The following is a 21457-nucleotide window of genomic DNA, read 5'->3' as shown; positions in this document are numbered from 1 at the left end:
CTTGTATAAATGCTATTTAAACAATTGATCAACTGGGAGCTAACATAAACTGGGAGTTAGGTTGACTAAATCTACCTTTAAATGTGTGGCCAACTGTTCCTAGAGAGCCACAGTATACAACATTTTTCTCCAGCCAAGCTGCAACACAATTGATTCAAACGAATCAACTAATTATGATCTTCAATCTAGACTGGGGATTTTGTAATTCACCAAAGTTACTGGAATCTTTAGGAATTTTGGGAATTAACAGAAAATCTATGGCAATCTATCGTAACTTTGGTCATTTATACTTGAATAACAAAAAAACAAAAAACATGTATTCATATATAGCATGTGTCAAAATCATTCCATGGAGGGCCGAGTGTCTGTGGATTTCCGCTCCTCCATTGTACTTGATTGATGAATTAAGGTCACTAATTACTAAAGAACTCCCCTCACCTGGTTGTCTAGGTCTTAATTGAAAGGAAAAACCCAAAACCAGCAGACACTTGGCCCTCCATGGAATGAGTTTGACACCCCTTATATATAGAATAAATGTTTTATATCTGTGTCCATATTGTCCATTAGTTTCTAGTAGATAGACCATATGGTTCTAGAAAAACTAGCCTAATTAATGAAAAAAGCATATATTCAACAATGGCATTTTCAATTAACGCTGCAACTCTTCCAACTTGTACTTTTTTCACAACTGATACCAGTTTGACACCAAAACATTGACAACAAATACATATCAATATAGCAAAATAAATAAAAGTGTGTAAAACATTTTTAAAAATATATTTCATGCTGAAACCCTCAGGCTGTCTCATCGTCGTCAGTGATCAGGCCTACCACCGTCGTGTCGACTGTAAACTTGATGGTGTTGGAGTAGTGTACGGCCACAAGCATTTCGCTACACCCGCAATAACATCTGCTAAACATGTGTATGTGACAAATAACATTTTATTTGATATTAAACACCAATGGTATTCACTAAGTTGCTGGTTTATATTCAGGTTAATGTTTTGCAGTTTTGTCATTCTATATATTTTAAATGTGAGGCCACACAGAGGGCCAGAGATAATTACAGACACCTGTGATATGTCTTGTGATAGATCCTTGAAAGTTACCAAAATTCTGGTAGTTTACTGGTAAATTTAGTAAGTTTCCAGTAATATATCCTCCCTTTGCAACCCTAGTTACGCCTAATATGGCAATTCATATTTTTTCCCCAAATTAATTATGGTTAACTTACATCTCAAAGCCATGCATGCAAGAAGCCTTTACTTGGAGCACACATACAGTTGAAGTTGGAAGTTTACATACACCTTAGCCAAATACATTTAAACTCAGTTTTTCACAATTCCTGACATTTAATCCTAGTACAAATGCCCTGTCTTAAGTCAGTTAGGATCACCACTTTATTTTAAGAATGTGAAATGTCAGAATAATAGTAGAGAGAATTATTTATTTCAGCTTTTGTTTCTTTCATCACATTTCCAGAGGGTCAGAAGTTTACATACACTCAATTTGGTAGCATTGAGTATTTGGTAGCATTGCCTTTAAATTGTTTAACTTGGGTCAAACGTTTCGGGTAGCCTTCCACAAGCTTCCCACAATAAGTTGGGTGAATTTTGGCCCATTCCTCCTGACAGAGCTGGTGTAACTGAGTCAGGTTTGTAGGCCTCCTTGCTTTTTCAGTTCTGCCCACAAATGTTCTATAGGATTGAGGTCAGGGCTTTGTGATGGCCACTCCAATACCTTGACTTTGTTGTCCTTAAGCCATTTTGCCACAACTTTGGAAGTATGCTTGGGGTCATTGTCCATTTGGAAGACCCATTTGCGACCAAGCTTTAACTTCCTGACTGATGTCTTGAGATGTTGCTTCAATATATCCACATACATTTTCCTTCCTCATGATGCCATCTATTTTGTGAAGTGCACCAGTCCCTCCTGCAGCAAAGCACCCCCACAGCACGATGCTGCCACCCCTGTGCTTCACGGTTGGGATGGTGTTCTTCGGCTTGCAAGCCACCCCCTTTTTCCTCCAAACATAACGATGGTCGTTATGGCCGAACAGTTCTATTTTTGTTTCATCAGACCAGAGGACATTTCTCCAAAAAGTACGATCTTTGTCCCCATATGCAGTTGCAAACCATAATCTGGCTTTTTTATGGCGGTTTTGGAGCAGTGGCTTCTTCCTTGCTGAGCGGCCTTTCAGGTTATGTCGATATAGGACTCGTTTTACTGTGGATATAGATACTTTTGTACCTGTTTCCTCCAGCATCTTCACAAGGTCCTTTGCTGTTGTTCTGGGATTTATTTGCACTTTTCGCACCAAAGTATGTTCATCTCTAGGAGACAGAACGCGTCTTCTTCCTGAGCGGTATGACGTCTGCGTGGTCCCATGGTGTTTATACTTGCATACTATTGTTTGTACAGATGAACGTGGTACCTTCAGGCGTTTGGAAATTGCTCCCAATGATAAAACAGACGTGTGGGGGTCTACAATTTTGTTTTCTGAGGTCTTGGCTGATTTCTTTTGATTTTCCCATGATGTCAAGCAAAGAGGCACTGTGTTTGAAGGTAGGCCTTGAAATATATCCACAGGTACACCTCCAATTGACTCAAATGATGTCAATTAGCCTATCAGAAGCTTCTAAAGCCATAACATCATTTTCTGGTATTTTCCAAGCTGTTAAAAGGCACAGTCAACTTAGTGTATGTAAACTTCTGACCCACTGGAATTGTGATACAGTGAATTATAAGTGAAATAATCTGTCTGTAAACAATTGTTGGAAAAATTACTTGTGTCATGCACAAAGTAGATGTCCTAACCGACTTGCCAAAACGATAGTTTGTTAACAAGAAATTTGTGGAGTGGTTGAAAAATGAGTTTTAATGACTCCAACCTAAGTGTATGTAAACTTCCGACTTCAACTGTATTTCTCTGTCCTCAGTTTGATTGAGGGCTTGTAACTGATTAGCTACCAGTATAAAGCAATGAAATATCTAATTCTTACAAAAAATTAATGTATAGACTAAAAAACATATTTCTGCTTGAAACGTAGGTATTACAGACTGGGTCAGGAAGTGGTTGAAAATGTCAGTGAAGACACTTGCCAGCTGGTCAGCGCATGCTCTGAGTAGGCGTCCTGTTAATCCTTCTGGCCCTGAGGCCTTGTGAATGTTTACCTGTTTAAAAGGTCTTACTCACATCGGCTACAGCCGTCTGGAACAGCTGGTGCTCTCATGCATAGTTCAGTGTTGCTAGCCTCGAAGCGCGCAAAGAAGGTATTTAGTTCAGAGGAGGGGCAGTGTGCGTGCGAGTGAGCGTAAGTTTGCGTGTCAGTGTTTTGGGTGGGAGGAGAAAGGGGAGGAGCTGAAGGTAATGGTCAAGATTCCTCACAAAACATGAGGTAACACTTTGAGCTTTAGGGTATAGCTCAAAGGTTAGAAAACCACGATGACTCCTCCCAGAACAGGGTTAATATTGTAACTATGACTTGCATGTTGCATGCAATGTAATTACAGTGGTTTGCGAAAGCATTCACCCCCCTTGGCAGTTTTCCTATTTTGTTGACTTACAACCTGGAATTCAAATAGATTTTTGGGGGGGTTGTATCATTTGATTTACACAACATGCCTACCACTTTGAAGACACAAAATATTTTTTTTGTGTGAAACACACAAGAAATAAGACAACAAAACAGAAAACTTGAGCATGCATAACTATTCACCCCCCCCAAAGTCAATACTTTGTAGAGCCACCTTTTGCCGCAATTACAGCTGCAAGTCTCTTGGGGTATGTCTCTATAAGCTTGGCACATCTAGCCACTGGGATTTCTGCCCATTCTTCAAGGCAAAACTGCTCCAGCTCCTTCAAGTTGGATGGGTTCCGCTGGTGTACAGCAATCTTTAACTCATACCACAGATTCTCAATTGGATTGAGGTCTGGGCTTTGACTAGGCCATTCCAATACATTTAAATGTTTCCCCTTAAACCACTCGAGTGTTGCTTTAGCAGTATGCTTAGGGTATTGTCCTGCTGGAAGGTGAACCTCCGTCCCAGTCTCAAATCTCTGGAAGACTGAAACAGGTTTCCCTCAAGAATTTCCCTGTATTTAGCGCCATCCATCATTCCTTCAATTCTGACCAGTTTCCCAGTCCCTGCCGATGAAAAACATCCCCACAGCATGATGCTGCCACCACCATGCTTCACTGTGGGGATGGTGTTCTCGGGGTGATGAGAGGTGTTGGGTTTGCCCAAGACATAACGTTTTCCCCGATGGCTCAATTTTAGTCTCATCTGACCAGAGTACCTTCTTCCATATGTTTGGGGAGTCTCCCACATGCCTTTTGGTGAACACCAAACGTGTTTGCTTATTTTTTTCTTTAAGCAATGGCTTTTTTTCTGGCCACTCTTCTCTGTGGAATGTACGGCTTAAAGTGGTCCTATGGACAGATACTCCAATCTCCGCTGTGGAGCTTTGCAGCTCCTTCAGGGTTATCTTTGGTCTCTTTGTTGCCTCTCTGATTAATGCCCTCCTTGCTTGGTCCGTGAGTTTTGGTGGGCGGCCCTCTTATGGCAGGTTTGTTGTGGTGCCATATTCTTTCCATTTTTTAATAAGGGATTGAATGGTGCTCCGTGGAATGTTCAAAGTTTCAGATATTTTTTTATAACCCAACCCTGATCTGTACTTCTCCACAACTTTGTCCCTGACCTGTTTGGAGAGCTCCTTGGTCTTCATTTTTTTAAATTTCACTTCACCAAATTCGACTATTTTGTGTATGTCCATTACATGAAATCCAAATAAAAATCTATTTAAATTACAGGTTGTAATGCAACAAAATATGAAAAATGCCAAGGGGGATGAATACTTTTGCAAGGCACTGTACCTTTCATGTTACTTTTCTTTTTCAATGTCATGCTGATCAATGGGAAATTAATAAATAACAGACAACAGTTCATTTTGTAGAACTAAGAAAACCAACAATTCAACTATAACAATATGAGTACTATTGGAGAAAAGCTTTTTTACAAACAGCCCTTTTAAATGAGCAATGCTTACTTTTCTGGTTTCAGTTCTTGTTAGTAATACATCTAATTGATCATCAGTATCTCTGTTATACTTTTGCATTATAATTCACTAGCCAATAGCCAGCTAATCTCAGCACCCAGAACCAACTCAGCTACTCTATACTGTATGTTAAGGCTGTCACGTTGAGATTACTAGTGAACTAATCCTCTCCATCTCTCAGTTGCCCTAAGCAATCATTAACCTGAACCATTCATACTGCAGATAGACTTTAGTCCACAGGAAGGACTGACTGGGGTTATATAACAGACTGCCTGCACAGGCAGACCCAGACCTAGCAGGGAGACACACTCCCACAGTTTAGTCTGAGGTTTAACCGCCTCTCAGTAGCACTCAGTGCCAGACCTCAGGGAGGTAGTGTACTTCTCACAACACAGCTTGTGTAACTGAGCAGAGAGGCAGAGAGGCATGGGCTGGGGGAAAAGTGTTCCTGTGGATAAGCTGGGGCAGGGGCTGTGGCTGGGGCCAGGGCTGGGGCTGAGGCCGGGGAATAGGCTGGGACTGCTGGTTCTGCTGTGCTGCCTAGCCCTGTGTCCGGGGCCCGTCCAAGGGGACAAGGTCCTGGTGGTGCCTGTAGACGGGAGCCACTGGCTGAGCATGAAGCTGCTGGTGAAGGAGCTGGCGGCCAGGGGCCATGAGATGGTGGTGCTAGTCCCTGAGACATCCATCCTCATCAAGGGCTCTGACTACCACAGGACTGAGATCTTCAGGGTCCCCTACAACAAGGAACAGCTGGACAAGAACATCAACAAAATTAAGGACGACATGTTCCGCAAGACCCCGAAGGTAACGGACATATTTATGAACGTGCAGGGCCTGATTGACTTCACCAACATGCAGGTGAAAGGCTGTGAGGGCCTGCTGTATGACGAGCCCCTGATGCAGCGCCTGAGAGGAGAAGGGTTCAAGATGATGCTGACCGACCCCTTCCTACCCTGTGGATCCATCATCGCTGACTCCTTCAACATCCCAGCGGTGTACTTCTTGAAGGGGATCCCCTGTGGGATGGAGGATAGGGCTGCCCAGTGCCCCACTCCCCCATCCTACGTACCACGCTTCTTCACCGGCAACACTGACCACATGGACTTCCTAGGGAGGGTTAAGAACATGCTCATGTACAGTCTGGAGAGCTACCTGTGTACGGTAATGTTTGCTAGCTTCGACGAGCTGACCAGTAGGTACCTGGAGAAAGACATGACATACAGGGAACTGCTGGGGCATGGGGCGATCTGGCTGCTGAGGTATGACTACTCCTTTGAGTATCCCAAACCCAGGATGCCCAACATGGTCAACATTGGAGGCATCAACTGTGGTAAAAGAGATCCACTTCCAGCGGTAAATAAAATAAATAACTTAAACTGTGCAGAAACATCAACTGTGCAGAGCTGTGCACCCTATACGTTATATGGATCCAGTTCCAGAAACCTTAAGGCACATGTGTCAAACTAATTCCACAAAGGGCCAAGGGTCTGCAGGTTTTCGCTCCACCCTTGTACTTGTACACAAATTAGTAAGGAACTCCCCTCACCTGGTTGTCTTGGCGTTAATTGAAAGGAAAAACCAAGAACCCGCAGACACTCGGCCCTCCGTGGAATTAGTTTGATACCGCTGCCTTAAGGGATAGATTCACTGCAGTGGCAGTTATACCACAGCAGAGATTCCTCTGGGAAAAATTTAGCTAAATTATAACTTGTTTACATTACATTTCAAGCTATCAAATTATTCTCTTACATTCTAATTTGGGACCATATCTCTTTTCAAGATCGTTATGTTTTGACAGACAGACTACTTTCTCCTCTGAAGCCCTAATGTTGTAAAAGAGTCAGAAAGATTCTGTTGGGTGTTTTAAAGGGACAGTCAGTCTGTCAGAGTGTTGGGTGTTGTCCTCTACCCCAGATGTTGTGTTTCCCTGCCTCAGACACTCAGCTAGCGGCCAGCTGTAACCGGATCTCTGTTTCCTCCATAGGGACTGACTGGACACAGCTCTCCGTTTATCTACCGACTAGCTCCTCCTCACGTTCTACAGCCCACATTCCACTAGCTCTCATTAATGGGACTTGCAAAGCAAACGTCCCATTCAAAATCTTCGTCATACTTCTTCTTCTTCTTCTTATTATTATTATTATTATTTGGAATGCTACTCTTCCTAAACCGTTTAAGCTAGAAATGTAATTCAAACTTTAAAACATGCAGATCGGTCTTTTATACTATCAAAATATATTCTATGGATCTAACGATACAGCTGTTTTAGTAACTGCATTAACACATTTTACCCCATTTTCCAAACTACCGTTTTGACCCCTCCCCCAACAGACAAAATATCTACTACCAATAAAATGTTACAGCTGTTTGTCTGAGTTTAGAGTGACAAAAAGTAGCTAGCAAACGACAGCTAACAGTTTTCGCATGTCTCATCAACAGAGCCGTTGCTATGGATACTCACAGACGCAGAGGAGCACGTGGCAGCTTTGGCAAAAATGATGACAACCACAACTACTGACCACAACACACAACTAGTGACCACAACTACTGACCACAACAACACAACTACAGACCACAACTACTGAACCACACACTTACCAAAACTACTGACCACATCTACTTACCACAACCACACAACTACTGACCACAACTACTGAACCACACATCTACTTACCACATCTACTTACCACAACCACTGACCAAAACTACTGACAACACAACTACTGACCACAACCACACAACTACTGAACAGACAACTACTGACCACAACTACTGAACCACACAACTACTTATCAAAACTACTGATCACTACTACTGACCACAACCACACAACTACTGACCACACAACTACTGAACCACACAACTAATGACCACAAACACTGATCACAACCACAAAACTAGTGACCACTACTGACCACAACTACTAAACCACAACCACAAAACTACTGACCACAAGTACGGACCATAACCACACAAATACTGACCACAACTATTGAACCACACACCTACTTACCAAAACTACTGACCACTAATGACACAACTACTCACCACAACTACTGACCACAATCACAAAACTATTTAACACAAATACTGATCACAGCTACTGACCACAACCGCACAACTACTGACCACAACCACACAATACTGAACACAACTACTGAACCACACACCTACTTACCAAAACTACTGACCACAACTACTGACCACAACCACACAACTACTGACCACAACTATTGACCACACAAATACTGAACCACACAACTAATGACCACAACCACACAACTGCTGATCACAACTACTGACCAAAACTACTGACCATAACTACTGACGACAACCACACAACTACTGACCCCCACACAACTACTGACCCCCACACAACTACTGCTCTGGTCTGCACTAGCTCTGGTCCAGCTCTGTTCCTGGGCATAGCTACCTAGCTGTGGTTCGCACCAGCTCTGGTTTAGCATATAATATCCACCAGCAATAATTGTAACTCTTGAACCGTTCAAGCTAGAGAAACCAAACCAACTTTCGCATATTCAGGCTATCCTATCCTATCAACCAACCAATCAATCAATCAATCCATATTTTCATCTACCTACCTCTTCAATTATAACCAGTCACCACCATTACTACTGCAGACACTACCACTACTATAACATATTTCAAAAGCATACATACTTTAAAACATGCTAGCAAACACACATTTACATTTTAGTCATTTAGCAGACGCTCTGATCGAGAGCGACTTACAGTTAGTGAGTGCATACAATTTTCATACTGGCCCCCCGTGGGAATCGAACCCACAACCCTGGCGTTTTCTTCAGGAAATGTACTTTTCAGTGATCACTGTTAGCCTAAAGAGTTTATCTATTAGATAGAACTACAGCTAGCTATCAGTAGGTCTACATACAAACCTATTCTACGTAGTTCTTCAACTACCATAAAAATACTTTTAAAGAGCTGTCATCACTAGATCCACCATCATATTTCTAATCATTACATCACCATTAAACTAAAATCAAACTTCATTTACATTGAACATTTTACAAAAGTAAATTGTGCATCTATTTATCTGAAACCCACAGCATGAATGATTCAGACTTTGCTTTCCTAAGACTGTTGGTCCACATGATCCTGCGTTTTATTCCCATCTTCTGATGGATCTCTTTGTCGTATATCTTTCTTCTTTTAGTTTTCACACGCAACAACTGTAGTTCAGACATTTTTGTGATCTAACTGCCCCACAATCCAAAGTAATATGGTTGATATAGTAGTCTATCAAAATAATCAGACTAATTATTTTACTACATTTAACTTTGAAAATATGTAAGTGCTTTGCTTTAAATAGTAAAGTTACACTTTTTCAAGTTATACCACTATCACAAAAATATTTTTAAAGAGTTAAAGCAAGTCCCATCAATTGTACTTCATGTACAATTACCATCTAGTTTGCCTTGCAATCTGTCAAACCTGGTGTAACCTAGAGTTCAAGTTACTTTCCTGTCAATTTTAAGTATTGTGGGTACTGATAACAGACGCCAGAGTGCTATGGGAGTCATGCCAAACAAGTAATCCTGACAATGTTTTAGGGAATATAAAACGCAATGCACCAATAGAAATGCTCCATAATCGCACCCATAACTCTCAAATCGCACCCATAACTTTTCAAATGTTTCCTAACCACATCCTTCAGCTTGGGGAAAGAAAAAGGACAAGGCAGATAGATGTGCAGGGAAAGTGTGGTTCCTCATATTTTGTAGAAAGAGAAGTATTGCTCAAAATTAACATTAGGAGTGCCCCTCTCTGTACTACCCTCCATTCTCTCGCTTCTCTAAAGACTGTTCAGTCAGCGAAACCTGAGCCAGGAACAGCATTGATGTGCCCCAAATGGGCCCTGGTCAAAAGTAGTGCACTATATTAGGTAATAGGGTGCCATTTAAGACATTACACAGTTCTTTCCTCCTGGACTGTGGCCCCTATAATCTAATAGAGGAACTGAGGGGCCCTATTGTGGTCTAGTTCCAACCCTACAAACCTCAAAAAGGGAAACTACTCTGCAGGGATTGTTTTGTGTGGTTAGGGTTGGGGTTATGGATAGCTGTGATTGTTATAGGGTTTATTATGCCTTTATTTCTATGAATACAGGGTGTTATCAGAGCATGGTCTCCTTTCACAACTTCACCTTCCCTCCTTCAGTCAATGTTTTGCTAACCAGACCGAAGACTGTTCTAACACTCAAGTATTGCTCAACATTAACGTTGGGGGAATGTCCCTCTCTGTACTACCCTCCATTCTGTCTCTTCTCTAAACGCTGTGTTCAACCAGTGAAACCTGAGCCAGGAACAGCATTGATGTCCCCCAAATGGTACCATATTCCCTATACAGTGATCTATGGGCCCTGGTCAAAAATAGTGCACTATATAGTTAATAGGGTGTCATTTAGGACACAACACTGTTTTTTCCTCGTGGACTGTGGTCACTATAATCTAACCAAGGACCTGAGGGTCCCTATTGTGTTCTAGTTCCAACTACAGGTCTTCACAGGTCCAAAAAGTTGGACACATTCTGAAATGGACCTGAGGCTTTCCCACCCGGACCCAATATGCATAAATAAATAAATAAAAATATAGATACCGATATGCATAAATAAAATAAAAACAATATATAAACACCTATATGCATAAATAAAATAAAAAATATATAGGACACCCATTCCCAAAAGACCCGAGGACAACTAGACCCATTCCATATAGACCTGTTCAGATCCAGAGCCATTCCAATCCCAGTGAGGGAAGCAGCAGAAAAGTCATTTTTTAAGCTACTTTATTAACCGGAGCTGATAACGCGCGATAGGCTCAGTGTTGCCAACTTAGCGATTTTGTCGATATTTAGCTAGTTTTTAGACCCCTCCAGCTATTTTAATTGATAAAAGATTCTAGCGACAAATTAAACTACTTTTCAGGCTGCCTTTGGGGAGTTTTGACACTGAGGGTTTCTATGGTTTTGATAGCATTTAGCTACTTTTCCCACTCAATTAGTCCGTAAATGAGAGTGGGAGAAGCTGTCTGTGCAACAGACGTCACAGCAATGGCACACAGACAGACAGAGAAGTACAAGAGGTGCTGGAGAGGGGGCGAAAATGCTACGTCGGGGACCGCAGCAAGGTAAATTGGTACTGTGACGTCATCGCTGCAATGGTAAAACATCATCTAGCGACAAATCAAGGAACCAATAGCAGATCTCACTGAAAAATAGCAACACTGGAGGGAGGGAGATAGAGGTGCCGCTTGAACAGGCGGGAGAGGGGCCGTTCTGTGAGCGAGTGACACGGGTGAAGAAAGGAGGGAGAGACAAGAGACAGCACCAACCAAGCCGACTCGCGCTATAGTAGACTAAGAGCCAATTTATGCTTGATCTGAAACTGTGGTCGGAGGCGCCATATGGATGGTGTGACGCAATTGCGAAGCCTCCGGAGTCACGCAGAGGTCAAATTGAGCTCTGTACCGCATTGCCTTGCGCCTCTCAAATTGTGTAATAATGTGGAGGGCTCCGTATAGACATGATTGGTTGACGGTAGGTGAGGGCGAGAGATCCTGTATAAACACAAACTCACTTCCTTGACAACAGCTCTGAGCTGATCCGTGAAGTGCAAGAAGTATGAATACCATATCACCTCGATCACACCGATAGTGTTTTGCGCAAAATGGAACGCAGTATCATCTGGATGTGTGTGCAACAAAAGTTCAACATCCATATGGCGCCGTCTACGCATCCAGTTTGAGGCATACGTTCGATAAATCCAACGTATGCACCACAAAGAACACACTGCAAATGCCTCTGCAACGCAATGCTGCAAGGCAAACGCAGCTTTCCATTGGAAATTAATGTACTTATGGTGTACCAAAATACAATATTGCTGTCGGTGTGATCAAGGCATAAATGCTGCACGGCCAATGCAGACGTCAGATTGACCATGCAGCGCCTTTAACGTGCGTATGTTGATTTTGTCTATCCCTACCAGACGTGTTCATGACACGCAGGTTAAAATACCAACACCAATTGTGAACCAACTATATTAATTTTGGAACAGGTCGAAACATTCATGGACATTTAGCTAACTTTCTATTGCTAACTAATTTGTCCTAAGAGATAAACATTGTGTTGTTTACCTGAAATGCATATGGGTTTTTTTTTGTGCTGGATCTTTGGAGAATTTTGACCCATTTTGAGTTCTACAAAAGCACGTGTTCTCTACTAGATGGGAGAGGCAGGACTTGCAGCACGTCAAGCGTCTAAAATAGAACTAAGTTCTATTTTTGCGATGAAATGATTGAATTACATGTATGTGTACATTTATTGTTACAAAGCTTGCGCACGTGGCCGGTTTTGTCAGCATGTAATAGCTGCCATAGCTAGGTTATTTATCATCAAATATGATTACATAGTACCTGTCTTGACTGCATCAAACCGGGAGAAGCTAGTTAAGCTAGCTAATGTTAGCTAGCTAGGCTAATTGAGGCTGCAGTGCATGCGCTCTCATCCTACAGTTAAAAATAACAACAACTCCATTCTGAATTAAGTAGCAGCCTACCTGTTGGCTCTTGGTCATTGTAGCCTAACCTTCTCCTTTAACTTTTAATTCCATCATTCATTGATTAGATATCTCCTAACTTTTGCCACACACATGACTTATGACCAACAACAACAAGCTACACATACCACGCTCGTGTAAAGCAAGAGTAGCATCTCACTCACTGACTGACTGACTGTAAGTCACTCTGGATAAGAGCGTCTGCTAGATTACGAAAATGTAAATGAAAAATGTTTTTGTTAACTAACCCTTCCCACCGTGCCTCAACAGGACCTGCAGGAGTTTGTGGATGAGTCAGGAGAGGATGGCTTCGTGGTCTTCACCCTGGGCTCTATGGTCTCTCAGATGCCGGAGGAGAAAGCCAAGCAGTTCTTTGATGCCTTCAGCAGGATCCCTCAGAGGGTAAGGACACTTCGAATACGTCCCAAATGGCACCCTATTAGCTTGTCAAAAGTAACCCTTTCTGACCAACACAATCTTTACAATCTTCTGTAAATATCAACAACTGACAACATATTTTCTAAATCTTAGAATATTAATTCTCACTCACAGTTGAGATGTCAGTGTTTGTAGTAGCACAGTACTATGCATGTTAAGCATATAGGCCTAATCTCCAATCCACCATTAGTCTAATCTAAACTAAGAACAAGTCCTTTGTCACCCGTGGTACTTAACTCATAGGAATACTGTAATTACATGGAGTTTCAGTGGCATTTGCATATTCTCCATATACTATGTCAAGGGTCATGGCAAGCTGCTGCTCTATGTTGTTCAGTTTGTGTGGAGCTACACTGGTGCTATGCCTTAAACTCCAGACACATTTATATCCCACTACAAACTGGTGTACCTTCATCACTATATCCAGAACTGGCAGATGATTCTATATGACTTGATTAGGAAGGTAAGCTGTTGTTTTCTGTGTTTCAGGTGGTATGGAGGTACACAGGAGTGGTGCCTAAAAACGCTCCAGCTAACGTCAGATTGATGAAGTGGCTTCCTCAGAATGAGCTGCTGGGTTGGTTTAGTCTCTCATAATCAGAGATAATGTTACAATGATATAGATATCATGAAAACCACCTGGGTTACAGAAGTTACAGAGGGGTACTCTTCGCAGTAAACACAACATGCTACTTCGTTGCCATTGTGCAAGAGAAGCAATACTACTACTTCTTCTTCGTGGTTTCATGTCCTATGTTATAGTTGAAGTATAGTTGAACACTAAGGTTGGAGTCATTAAAACTCGTTTTTCAACGACTCCACAAATGTCTTGTTAAACTATAGTTTTGGCAAGTCATTTAGGACATCTACTTTGTGCATGACACAAGTAATTTTTCCAACTATTGTTTACAGACAGATTATTTCACTTATAATTCACTGTATCACAATTCCAGTGGGTCAGAAGTTTACATACACTAAGTTGACTGTGCCTTTTAACAGCTTGGAAAATACCAGAAAATGATGTTATGGCTTTAGAAGCTTCTGATAGGCTAATTGACATCATTTGAGTCAATTGGAGGTGTACCTGTGGATGTATTTCAAGGCCTACCTTCAAACTCAGTGCCCCTTTGCTTGACATCATAGGAAAATCAAAAGAAATCAGCAAAGACCTCAGAAAAAAAATTATAGACCTCCACAAGTCTGGTTCATCCTTGGGAGCAATTTCCAAATGCCTGAAGGTACCACGTTCATCTGTACAAACAATAGTATGCAAGTATAAACACCATGGGACCATGCAGCCATCATACCGCTCAGGAAGGAGACGCGTTCTGTCTCCTAGAGATTAACGTACTTTGGTGCGAAAAGTGCAAATAAATCCCAGAACAACAGCAAAGGACCTTGTGAAGATGCTGGAGGAAACAGGTACAAAAGTATCTATATCCACAGTAAAACGAGTCCTATATCGACATAACCTGAAAGGCCGCTCAGCAAGGAAGAAGCCACTGCTCCAAAACCGCCATAAAAAAAGGCAGACTACGGTTTGCAACTGCACATGGGGACAAATATCTTACTTTTTGGAGAAATGTCCTCTGGTCTGATGAAACAAAAATAGAACTGTTTGGCCATAATGACCATCGTTATGTTTGGAGGAAAAAGGGGGCAGCTTGCAAGCCGAAGAACACCATCCCAACCGTGAAGCACGGGGGTGGCAGCATCATGCTGTGGGGTGCTTTGCTGCAGGAGGGACTTGTGCACTTCACAAAATAGATGGCATCATGAGGAAGGAAAATTATGTGGATATATTGAAGCAACATCAAGACATCAGTCAGGAAGTTAAAGCTTGGTTGCAAATGGGTCTTCCAAATGGACAATGAAATAAATCATTCTCTCTACTATTATTCTGACATTTCACATTCTTAAAATAAAGTGGTGATCCTAACTGACCTAAAACAGGGAATTTTGTACTTGGATTAAATGTCAGGAATTGTGAAAAACTGAGTTTAAATGTATTTGGCTAAGGTGTATGTAAACTTCTGACTTCAACTGTATATGTTCTAGGCCACCCCAAGGTCAAGGCCTTCATCACCCATGGAGGAACCCACGGTACCTACGAGGGGATCTGTAACGGCGTTCCCATGGTGATGCTGCCGTTGTTCGCTGAACAGGGTGACAACGTACACCGCATGGCAGTGAGGGGTGTCGGGGAGGTGCTCAACTTGTTTGATATCACCTCAGACAAACTAGTGGAGGCCCTCAACAAGGTCATCAACGACAAGAGGTCAGACATGTTAACGTAATACTAGGAAGTAATAATGTTACAAGGACATCATGTTATATAGGGCGGCGCACAATTGGCCCAGCGTCGTCCAGGTTTGGCCAGGGTAGGCCGCCATTGTAAATAAGAATTTGTTCTTAACTTACTTGCCTAGTTAAAAATGAAATAAAATATATAATACTAGGAGATACTATGAACTCAAGTAGCAGTGCAAACAGTACAGAGACAAAATCCTAACTTGAGATCTACACGCACATATTGAGTTTCAGTGCAAATGTCATTGTCAGCCATGCATGATTTACATTAAAGTACCTCATTAGAATTCAGTCCCAGGTGAATATTGCACTGTGCAGTGTGACACAGTGGTTCCTTCACTTATACTGTATTAGCAGTCATGAGTTGTCTATGAGGAGATTATAAACCCTGTTGCATGTCCTTCCTCCTCAGTTACAAGGAGAAGATGGTGAAGCTGTCAGCGGTGCATAAGGACCGTCCCATCGAGCCCCTGGACCTGGCCGTGTTCTGGTCGGAGTTTGTGATGCGTCACGGCGGAGCGGAACACCTGAGACCTGCCGCTCACGACCTCAACTGGATCCAGTACCACAGTCTGGACGTGTTCACTCTGCTACTCACTATAGTTCTCATTGTTGTCATCGTCACCGTTAAATGCTGCAAAGTCTGCTTCCACAAGTGCTGTGGAACAAAGAGGACTATAAAGAAGAAGAGTGCATAGCCGTGGGAAGTGCTGCAGCACCTCCTGGTGGTGAGATGGTAAAGCTGTAAGAGTGTGTTGCAGTAAAATAAAATAAAACAATTTAAGTTTTTTTGTTGCCTTATTGATATAAATGATTGTGGGATTGGGTAGGGGAGAAAAAAAAAACATGGGACATTTATATATGGGCCCCATTCTGCATCGAGAGGTCTCAGCTCTGTTTTGTAAACTGTGCACTCACATTTTTATTTAACCTTTTATTTAACTAGGCAAGTCAGTTAAGAACAAATTCTTATTTACAATGACAGCCTACCAAAAGTCACATCACGAGAAGAGAGACACCACAACACTACATAAAGAGAGACCTAAGACAACATAACATGGAAGCAACACATGACAACACAGCACGGTAGCAACACAACATGAAAACAACATGGTAGCAACACAACATGGCAGCAGCACAACATGGTAGCAGCACAAAACATGGTACAAACATTATTGGGCACAGACAACAGCACAAAGGGAAGAAGGTAGAGACAACAATACATCACGCGAAGCAGCCACAACTGTCAGTAAGAGTGTCCATGATTGTGTCTTTGAAGGAAGAGATGGAGATAAAACTGTCCAGTTTGAGTGTTTTTTGCAGCTCGTTCCAGTTGCGAACTGAAAAGAGGAGCGACCCAGGGATGTGTGTGCTTTGGGGACCTTTAACAGAATGTGACTGACAGAACGGGTGTTGTATGTGGAGGATGAGGGCTGCAGTAGGTATCTCAGATAGGGGGGAGTGATGCCTACGAGGGTTTTATAAATAAGCATCAACCAGTGGATCTTGCGACGGGTATACAGAGATGACCAGTTTACAGAGGAGTATAGAGTGCAGTGATGTGTCCTATAAGAAGCATTGGTGACAAATCTGATGGCCGAATGGTAAAGAACATCTAGCCGCTCAAGAGCTCCCTTACCTGCCGATCTATAATTGAAGTCTCCGTAATCTAGCATGGGTAGGATGGTCATCTGAATCAGGGTTAGTTTGTCAGCTGTGGTGAAAGAGGAGCGATTACGATAGAGGAAACCAAGTCTAGATTTAACCTTAGCCTGCAGCTTTGATATGTGCTGAGAGAAGGACAGTGTACCGTCTAGCCATACTCCCATGTACTTGTATGAGGTGACTACCTCTAAACTAGCTAGCTCTAAACCCTCAGCGGTAGTAATCCCACCGGTGGGGAGAAGGGCATTCTTCTTACCAAACCACATTACCTTTGTTTTGGAGGTGTTCAGAACAAGGTTAAGGACAAAGAAAGCTTTGTTGTAGAGAGTTTATCACAAGATCCGGGGAGGGGCCAGCTGAGTATAAGACTGTATCATCTGCATATAAATGGATGAGAGAGCTTCCTACTGCCTGAGCTATGTTGTTGATGTAAATTGAGAAGAGTGTGCGGCCTAGGATCAAGCCTTGGGGTACTCCCTTGGTGACAGGCAGTGGCTGAGACAACAGATGTTCTGATTTTATACACTGCATTCTTTGAGTGAGGTACAGTTAAAGTCGGAAGTTTACATACACCTTAACCAAATACATTTAAACTCAGTTTAAAATTCCCTGTCTTAGGTCAGTTAGGATCACCACTTTATTTTAAGAATGTGAAATGTCAGAATAATAGTAGAGAGAATGATTTATTTCAGCTTTTATTTATTTCAGCACACTCCCAATGGGTCAGAAGTTTACATACACTCAATTAGTATTTGGTAGCATTGCCTTTAAATTGTTTAACTTGGGTCAAATGTTTCGGGTAGCCTTCCACAAGCTTCCCACAATAAGTTGGGTGAATTTTGGCCCATTCCTCCTGACAGAGCTGGTGTAACTGAGTCAGGTTTGTAGGCCTCCTTGCTCGCACACGCTTTTTCAGTTCTGCCCACAAATTTTCTATAGGATTGAGGTCAGGGCTTTGTGGTGGCCACTTCAATACCTTGACTTTGTTGTCCTTAAGCCATTTTGCCACAACTTTGGAAGTATGCTTGGGGTCATTGTCCATTTGGAAGACCCATTTGCGACCAAGCTTTAACTTCCTGACTGACTGTCTTGAGATGTTGCTTCAATATATCCACATAATTTTCCTTCCTCATGATGCCATCTATTTTGTGAAGTGAACCAGTCCCTCCTGCAGCAAAGCACCTCCACAGCATGATGCTGCCACCCCGTGCTTCACGGTTGGGATGGTGTTCTTTGGCTTGCAAGCTGTCCCCTTTTTCCTCCAAACATAACGATGGCCAAACAGTTCTATTTTTGTTTCATCAGACCAGAGGACATTTCTCCAAAAAGTATGATCTTTGTCCCCATGTGCAGTTGCAAACTGTAGTCTGGCTTTTTTATGGCAGTTTTGGAACAGTGGCTTCTTCCTTGCTGAGCGGCCTTTCAGGTTATATCGATATAGGACTCGTTTTACTGTGGATATGGATACTTTTGTACCCGTTTCCTCCAGCATCTTCACAAGGTGTTGTTCTGGGATTGATTTGCACTTTCCGCACCAAAGTACGTTCATCTCTAGGAGACAGAACGCGTCTCCTTCCTGAGCGGTATGACGGCTGCGTGGTCCCATGGTGTTTATACTTACGTACTATTGTTTGTACAGATGAACGTGGTGCCTTCAGGCGTTTTGAAATTGTTCCCAAGGATGAACCAGACTTGTGGAGGTCTACAATTGTTTGAGTTCTTGGCTGATTTCTTTTGATTTTCCTATGATGTCAAGCAAAGAGGCACTGAGTTTGAAGGTAGGCCTTGAAATACATCCACAGGTACACCTCCAATTGACTCAAATTATGTCAATTAGCCTATCAGAAGCTTCTAAAGCCATGGCATCATTTTCTGGAATTTTCCAAGCTGTTTAAAAGGCACAGTAAACTTAGTGTATGTAAACTTCTGACCCACTGGAATTGTGATACAGTGAATTATAAGTGAAATGTCTGTAAACAATTGTTGGAAAAATTACTTGTGTCATCCACAAAGTAGATGTCCTAACCGACTTGCCAAAACGATAGTTTGTAAACAAGAAATTTGTGGAGTGGTTGAAAAACAAGTTTTAATGACTCCAACCTAAGTGTATGTAAACTGTGTGTAGTTAGCAAACCTGGCCAAAGACCCCTCAAAGACACCAATACTCCTTTGCCGGCTCACAAGTATGGAATGGTCTACCATATCAAAAGCTTTGGCCAAGTCAATAAAAATAGCAGCATAACATTGCTTAGAATCAAGGGCAATGGTGACATCATTTAGGACCTTTAAGGTTGCAGTGACACATCCATAACCTGAGCGGAAACCAGATTGCATACCAAAGAGTATACTATAGACATCAAGAAAGCCAGTCAGTTGATTATTGACAAGTTTTTGCAACACTTTTGATAAACAGGGCAAAATAGAAATTGGCCTATAACAGTTAGGATCAGCTTTATCTCCCCCTTTAAATAAAGGACACTGCTTGGCTGCCTTCCAAGTGATGGGAACCTCCCCAGAGAGGAGAGACAGGTTAAAAAGGTCAGAGATAGGCTTGGCGATGATAGGGGCAGCAACCTTAAAGAAGAAAGGGTCTAAACCATCTGACTCAGATGGTTTTTTGGGGTCAAGTTTAAGGAGCTCCTTTAGCACCTCGGACTCAGTGACCGCCTGCAGGGAGAAACTTTGTAGCGGGGCTGGGGAAAAAGAGGGAGGAGCATCGGGGCTAGTCGCATTAGAAGGAGTGGGAGATTAGGAAATGTTGGACGGGTAAGGAGGCATGGCTGAGTCAAATAGGAATCCTGACTTAATGAAGTGGTGATTAAAGAGCTCAGCCATGGGCTCCTTGTCAGTAACAACCACATCATCAACATTAAGGGACATGGGCAGCTGTGAGGAGGAGGGTTTATTCTCCAGATCTTTAACCATTTTCCAAAACTTCTTGGGGTTAGACCCACAGAGAGAGAACTGCTCCTTAAAGTAACTAACTTTGGCCTTCCGGATAGCCTGCGTGCACTTAATTCTCATTTGCCTGAACGAGAGCCAGTCAGCCTGAGTATGCGTGAGCCGAGCCTTTCGCCAAATGGAATTCTTGAGGTGGAGTAACTCTGCCAGATCACGGTCAAACCAGGGGCTGAACCTGTTTTTAATTCTCTTTTTCTTTATGGGGGCATGTTTGTTAACAATACCACTGAAAATATCAAAAAAGAAGGTCCAAGCGTCTTCGACAGAGGGGATCAAGCTGATTCTATACCAATTTAGAGGCCAGGTCATGAAGGAAGGCTTGCTCATTCAAGTTTTTTAGCAAGCGTCTATGACAAATCAGGACAGGTCGTTTCACTGAGCAACCATTACGAAAACAGGCTGTAAAACACTGATCACTAAGGTCATTACAGAAAACACCAGACTGATACCTATCAGGATTATTTGTGAGGATAACGTCAAGGAGAGTAGCCTTTTCTGGGTGGCAATAATCTGAGAAAGATTAAGGGAGTCACATTGCTTTAGGACTTGGTCAGGTGGTTTAAGCATGTCCCAGTTTAGGTCACCTAGCAGGACAAATTCAGACTTAGTGTAAGGGGCCAGGAGAGAGGTTAGGGCAGGTAGGGTACAGGCCGGTGCTGATGGTGGACGATAACACCCAGCAACAGTCAACAAAGAGCTATTTGAAAGTTGAATGTTTAAAACCAGCAAATCAAATTGTTTGGGGACAGACTTGGTGGAGACAACCAAGCATTGAAGGTGTTCCTTGGTAAAGATTACCACTCCACCACCTTTGGAAGATCGGTCTTGCTGAAAAAGGTTATAACCAGAAAGGTTAACATTAGTGTTCAAAACACTCTTTCCTAACCACGTCTCAGTAATGACCAACTCATCTGGATTGGAGCCGTGAACCCACACTTTCAATTGGTCAATTTTAGGTAATAAGCTTCTAGAGTTAACGTGCAGAAAAATATGCTCTTATCTATTCAGTTGTGGGGGTTTGGAGTTGGACACACACTCTGCTGTACAATAGACAGTTTAGTTTGAGTTGAGTCGGGACTCTCCTTCTCTCCTCTCCCATAGGCGGCGCGTGAGTTTCAAGTTTGGGGAAGCATATTTTCACCATGAAAATGCACCTTTATAATAAAGCATTCCATGCATCTATCTATCTATCATCGCATTTGCAGACTTATGTAAGATAGCCTACTATTCCTAATGTGATGAGTAGATTGGACAGTCAATTTAGGCTAATAATATAACTAAACTATTTTTTAAAAGACTGCAGTGTTCAATGCATGCACGCCTGAGCGTGTAGTGGCATAGTGTAGGACTAGGTTATATCAGATACATTTCTTCTCCTTTCTTTTTGTGTTTCTGGACATTATTGTCCAAAAACAAAGTTTCAAGTGGCA

At 42.3% G+C, this 21457-nt stretch overlaps 1 protein-coding gene across 1 annotated transcript; it reads left to right on the top strand.

The window, feature by feature from the left end:
• Positions 1-5340: 5340 nt before the first annotated feature.
• On the top strand, positions 5341-16190 carry LOC121552176 (UDP-glucuronosyltransferase). The gene is made up of 5 exons (XM_041864901.2): positions 5341-6412; positions 12924-13055; positions 13581-13668; positions 15150-15369; positions 15814-16190. The coding sequence occupies exons 1-5, from the start codon at positions 5486-5488 to the stop codon at positions 16097-16099; spliced, it is 1653 nt and encodes a 550-aa protein (XP_041720835.1). The 5' UTR covers positions 5341-5485; the 3' UTR covers positions 16100-16190.
• Positions 16191-21457: the final 5267 nt, after the last annotated feature.

The sequence above is a fragment of the Coregonus clupeaformis genome, chromosome 4 (genome assembly GCF_020615455.1).
Source record: "Coregonus clupeaformis isolate EN_2021a chromosome 4, ASM2061545v1, whole genome shotgun sequence".
NCBI lineage: Eukaryota > Metazoa > Chordata > Actinopteri > Salmoniformes > Salmonidae > Coregonus > Coregonus clupeaformis.
This window is presented reverse-complemented; position numbering and strand designations above follow the sequence as displayed.

Coding starts and splice junctions, on each gene's coding strand:
- LOC121552176 (XM_041864901.2), top strand. CDS start 5,486: ATGGGCTGGGGGAAAAGTGTTCCTGTGGATAAGCTGGGGCAGGGGCTG. Junction 13,056..13,580: donor TCAGCAGGATCCCTCAGAGG/GTAAGGACACTT, acceptor TCTGTGTTTCAG/GTGGTATGGAGGTACACAGG. Junction 13,669..15,149: donor TCCTCAGAATGAGCTGCTGG/GTTGGTTTAGTC, acceptor TATATGTTCTAG/GCCACCCCAAGGTCAAGGCC.